The sequence below is a fragment of the Mus caroli genome, chromosome 2, assembly GCF_900094665.2.
Source record: "Mus caroli chromosome 2, CAROLI_EIJ_v1.1, whole genome shotgun sequence".
NCBI lineage: Eukaryota > Metazoa > Chordata > Mammalia > Rodentia > Muridae > Mus > Mus caroli.
Window position 1 is genome coordinate 104,932,781 of NC_034571.1, and position 5,798 is coordinate 104,938,578.

Here is a 5,798-nt window from a genome sequence, read left to right on the forward strand (position 1 = left end):
CCTGAATGAGGTAACCCAATCACAAAAGAACTTAAATGATATGTACTCACTGATAAGTGGATATTAGCCCAGAAACTTAGAATACCCAAGATACAAGATACAAGTTGCAAAACACATGAAACTCAGGAAGAACAAAGACCAAAGTGTGGACACTTTGCCCCTTCTTAGAATTGGGAACAAAACACCCATGGAAGGAGTTACAGAAACAAAGTTTAGAGCTGAGATGAAAGGATGGACCATCTAGAGACTGCCATATCCAGGGATACATCCCATAGTCAGCCTCCAAACGCTGACACCATTGCATACACTAGCAAGATTTTGCTGAAAGGACTCAGATATAGCTGTATCTGGTGAGGCTATGCCAGTGCCTGGCAAATACAGAAGTGGATGCTCACAGTCAGCTATTGGATGGAACACAGGGCCCCCAATGGAGGAGCTAGATAAAGTAACCAAGTAGCTAAAGGGGTCTGCAACCCTATAGGTGGAACAACAATATGAACTAACCAGTACGCCCCCCCCCCTCGGAGCTGGTGTCTCTAGCTGCATATGTAGCAGAAGATGGTCTAGTCAGCCATCATTGGAATAGAGGCCCCTTGGTCTTGCAAACTTTATATGCTTCAGTACATGGGAACGCCAGGGCCAAGAAGTGGGAGTGGGTGGGTAGGGGATTAGGGGGGAGGGTAGGGGGGACTTTTGGGATAGCATTGGAAATGTAAATGAAGAAAATACCTAATAAAAAATAAATTAATTAATTTTTAAAAAAAGAAAAGTAATAAAGGAATAGAGAAAAGACATCCTGATCACAGATTTCCCTCCTTTCTCTCCTTCTGGTCCCTCCCTCTCACCTCAACTCACACACAACCCCATCTACTAATCCTTTCTTTGTCCTCAGAAAAGAGGAGGCCTCCTAAGTACATCAACCACCTTTGGCATTGCAAGTTGCGGTAGGACTAGGTGCATCTTCTCCAACTCAGGCTAGACAAGGCAACCCAGTGTGGGAAACTGATCCAAAGGCAGACAATAGAGTCAGGGACAGCCCTTGCTCCTGTTCTTAGGGGTCCCAGATGAAGACCAAGATGCACAACTGTTACATATGTGTAGAAGATGTAGGTCAGTCCCATGTATGCTCTCTGGTTGGTTATTCAGTCTCTATGAGCCCCTATGGACGCAGGCTAGTTGATTCTATAGGTTTTCTTATTGTGTCCTTGATGTTTGACATCCTTAAATTCTTCCCCACCCCTCTTCCACAGAATTTCCCAAGCTCTGCTTAATGTTTGGTAATGGGTCTCTATGTCTGTTTCCATCAATAAAACACAAATTATTTTTTTTTAAATCATGACCAGAACAAATAAATAAAATGAAGGCCCAAATGGAGGGCTCTTGAATTCCACTGAGGAGAAATAGATTAGACACCTGTGGATGACAGAGGGAGGGGAGATATTAGGAAGGAATGGGGATAGAAACAGGAGGAATCAGGTAGGAAGAGGATAGAGGAAGAGGGTACTGGCATAGATAGCTAGATTCAGAGTTACCCTTTTGGGTGTGAGCTAGAAAACTGGGGTCATGGAAATTCTCAGGAAGCTATGAGAGTCACCCTAGCTAAGACTCCTAGCAATAGGGAAATATGGAGCCTGAATCAGCCATCTCCAGTAATAAGGCAAGACTTCCAAAGGAGGGATTAGGACACCAACCCAGCCACAAAACCTTAGACCCACAATTTGTCCTGCCCATAAGATGTGCAGGTGTAAAAGGTTGAGCACAATTTGAGGGAAGGGCCAATGAATGACTGGATTAACTTGAGACTATGAGAGAGAATCCATCCCTGACACTATTAATGATATTCTGCTATACTTGCAAACAAGAGCCTAGCAAAACTGTTATCAGAGATGTTTCACCCAGCAATGGATGGAAACTGATTTAGAGACCCACAACAAAACATTAAGTGGAACTTGGAGAATCCTATGGAAGAAAGGGATGAAGGACTGAAGAAGCCAGAAGGGTCAAGGATGCCACAAGAAACCCTACAGAATCAATTAACCCGGACCTATTGGAGATCTTAGAGACTAAACTTCCAACCAGAGAGCCTGCATGGGACTGACCTAGGCCCTCTGAATATACATAACTGTTGTCCAGATAGAACTTCATGTGGAACTGTAAAGTGGGACCAGGGCCTGTCTCTAACTACATTGCCTGCCTTTGGATCACTTTCCCCTATTTGGGCTGCTTTGGCTAGCCTCAATGGAAGAAGATGCACCTAGTCTTACTGCAACTTGATATGCCAAGAATGGGTCCTATCAACCAGAGGCCTCCCTTTTCTGAGAAGAAATGGAGGAGGGTTGGAGGAGAGGGGAAGGTAGGGGGAGGGGTGGGTACAGGAAGAGGAGGAGAAGCTGTAATCTGAATGTGAAGTAAATAAGTAACTTAAACAATAAAAAATACAAAAAACAAATAAAATTTGAATGTATTTGAATAGAATCATGCTAATTGAGCAGAAAAATCATGTTTTCCTAGTTCCTTGTTAGTATTCCAAATTTGCTTTCAAATTTTCTATTAAAAATATGCATCCATTATACTCCTGTGTGAATTCTCTTGAATTGGACCCCCTTCTACAACTAAAAAACGTCCAAACATGCATTTTGCACAAACTACACGTAACACACAAATGGTTCAATTCAGTAAGCCTTTATAAATGCACCAAAATCCATCCAGAAATTACTGCATATGAGAGAGCTTAGAGTTTGAAAGGTTACCCAATCCTAAGGTTACCCTATTATTCCTAAACAAATATGCATGTTAGCAGCATTAAATGTATTCACCATGATTTATACTGAGATATATACATATATATATATATATATATACATATATATATATAAAACATATGTATGTATTATATATGTATGCTCATGTATATAAATGTAACAATTATAATTAAGGAAATCATGAATAACAAAAGTAATGAAAGAAGCCAGGAATGACTTAAAGTGGGGATACAGAGAGGAGAAATTATTTTAATGTAATATTCATATATGAAATTTTCAAATAAAAAATGAAAAAGGAAAGAGAAAGTTTCCTTGTTCTAGAGCATTTAATGCATCAGTGACTTTAAATAAACATCATTCCTTGGGAATGTAGGTTGAAGATTATTATAATCTTTGCTTTACAAATACATGTAGTTCTCTGTTTTCAGGAAAGATTGTTCCTGCCTGAGTAGATGAAAAAATATACCTATATAATTCATATGTGAAATATATGTGTATACATATGCACATGTTTTTCAGGTTGATAAACAATAAAATTCTACATTACAGAAGACACTCCATAGTACATTTAGGAAGTTTTCCTATAACTAACTAGTTGTCTGCATACTCTCTTCATTGCTACCTTCATTTCTTGATTTCTAAATGTATAGATTATAGGATTCAGAAACGGAGTGATAACTGCATCAAATATGGCCAAAAATTTATCAAGGTGTGTGGAAGGAGATGGCCAGGTATAGAAAAATATCAAAGGACCAAAGAATAAGAACACTACAGTGATGTGAGCAGAAAGAGTAGACAGGGCTTTAGAGGAACCACTTGAAGAATGTTTTTGCACAGTGATTATGATGACAATATATGAAATGATCAGTATGAAGAAGGAACCCACAGAGATGAACCCACTGTTGACTGTGACCATGAATTCCAGCTGGTTAGTGTCTATGCAGGCTAGTTTGATAAACCGAGGAAGGTCACAGTAGAAGCTGTCCAACACATTTGGTCCACAGAATGGTAAGTTTACTACAAAAGCCAGTTGAATCAGAGAATGCATAAGGCCAACCACCCAGGCAGCCACGGAAAACAAGATGCATGTCCTCAGGCTCATAATGGTCAGGTAATGAAGAGGCCTACATATGGCCACATATCTGTCAAAGGCCATGGCTATGAGCAACACCATCTCCACACCACCAATGACATGAATGAAAAATATTTGAGTAACACAACCTGTAAAGGAGATGACTTTGTGCTTTCTGAATAAGTCATAAAGCATCTTTGGAGAAGAAACAGAAGAAACACCCAAGTCAATGAAAGAGAGGTTAGCCAAAAGAAAGTACATGGGAGAGTGTAAGTGAGGGTCAGATGCCACAGTAAACACAATGAGGCTGTTTCCCATCATGCTAGCCACATAAAACATGGAGGAGAACACAAAGAGAAATAGTTGAATACTCCAGGAGTTGGTGAGTCCCAGGAACACAAACTCTGACACCACAGACTGATTCACTCTTTCCATTGGTTGTGTTGGCAGTGATTCCTGAAGGAAAAAACAGAAGAAACTATAAATTATAATTATATTAGTGTAATATACTTCCTGCATATATATAAATAAGTGCTGGGCATCATTAGTGACAGTACTTCAAAAATGTAAAAATGTAGACTGTGTTGTGGGAAGTATTAAAAAAATGGCACCATCCTATGCTATCCCTAGCTACTCTTTGCCCCTGTGGTCTCAGTCTCACCTCCTCCATGACTAATCCCATTCGGTGTTCTTCCCAGCTCCAGTTCACCTACCTCAGACCTGCTTGTACATTCCCAGCCATCCACCCCTTGTGGCTATTTGTCACAAATCCCCTTAACCCAGTCAATCAAAACTCTAGATGCTTATAATTATCAGTCAGTTTTATATATCAATAAATGCTCAATTTACAAGTCACCCAAAAAATAACTTTAAAGCCTATTGATAATAATACAAGCTGCCCACCTAGATTGGACAAGTTATCCCAATCATTCTATCCTTTTATGATATTCATAGCTACCTGTGGCTATTTAACACCATGCAGGATCTGAACTGGCTTTCTCTTTCTCCATCTTCCTACCTTCTCCACTGCCCAATCACAGGCTGCTTGTTGCATTAATATTTGAAATAATAGGGGGAAAATTCTGCTACGAGACTGAGTTGATTGTCCAATGAATTAAAACTAAAGATGAGTAAAGTCCTATATTTGATCCTCAACACCACAATTCATAATGAGGTTGTAGAAGTTTAAGTAGAGAAATAAAAGTTAGAGATAAAAAGGAAAATAACCAAAAATAAAAAGTACCATGCTAGAGAGATGGTTTGATTAATAACAGTGTTGGCTGTGTGATCATGAGAACCTATGCTTAGATTCCCAACATCCAATAACAATCTTACTGTGGCTGTGTGTGTCTGTACACACAGTGTTGTGAGAGGTGGAAATAAAAGTACCACATGAGCCTGTGGGCTGCCAGACTAGATCAAGGCTCAGTAAAAGACCCTGTCTGAAAGGAATAAAGTGGAGAATGAGAGTGTAGAAGCCAGGGTATTGTCTTATGGCATCCAAGAAACACATGTATGTAATATTGCACAAACACATACATGAACATACACAAACATCAAGTGTATATAGACTATATTCATTTACCACAATTACATATACATACAAAACTAAGAATAAAAGTAATTATTTAAATTTAAATCATAAAGTGCCATGTGATATAGCAACTCTAATTTGAAGAATATATATCCAAAAGAAATTATATTTACAAATAAAGAACAACATGTATAAGAATTGTTAAATGATAGATTAGCAGATAACATACACACACATACACACACACACACACAAACACACAAACACATGCGTGCTTTGACACAAAGACTATTCTTTGCCCCCTTCAAAGAAAAGAAATCATATTTTTCTTTTAACATGAGCAGCCTAGAAGTCTTTGTGCTAACTGAAGTTAAAGAGACACAGAAAGTCAAAAACTGAAATATCTCTCTTAGAGTGAACTCTAAACATT

At 38.9% G+C, this 5,798-nt stretch overlaps 1 protein-coding gene across 1 annotated transcript; it reads right to left on the reverse strand.

The window, feature by feature from the left end:
• Positions 1-3,330: 3,330 nt before the first annotated feature.
• On the reverse strand, positions 3,331-4,269 carry LOC110289476 (olfactory receptor 4F3/4F16/4F29-like). Its single transcript, XM_021155693.1, has one exon. The coding sequence runs from the start codon at positions 4,267-4,269 to the stop codon at positions 3,331-3,333; it is 939 nt and encodes a 312-aa protein (XP_021011352.1).
• Positions 4,270-5,798: the final 1,529 nt, after the last annotated feature.

Excerpts from the sequence above, each read along its gene's own strand:
- LOC110289476 (XM_021155693.1), bottom strand. The coding sequence starts at position 4,269 with ATGGAAAGAGTGAATCAGTCTGTGGTGTCAGAGTTTGTGTTCCTGGGA.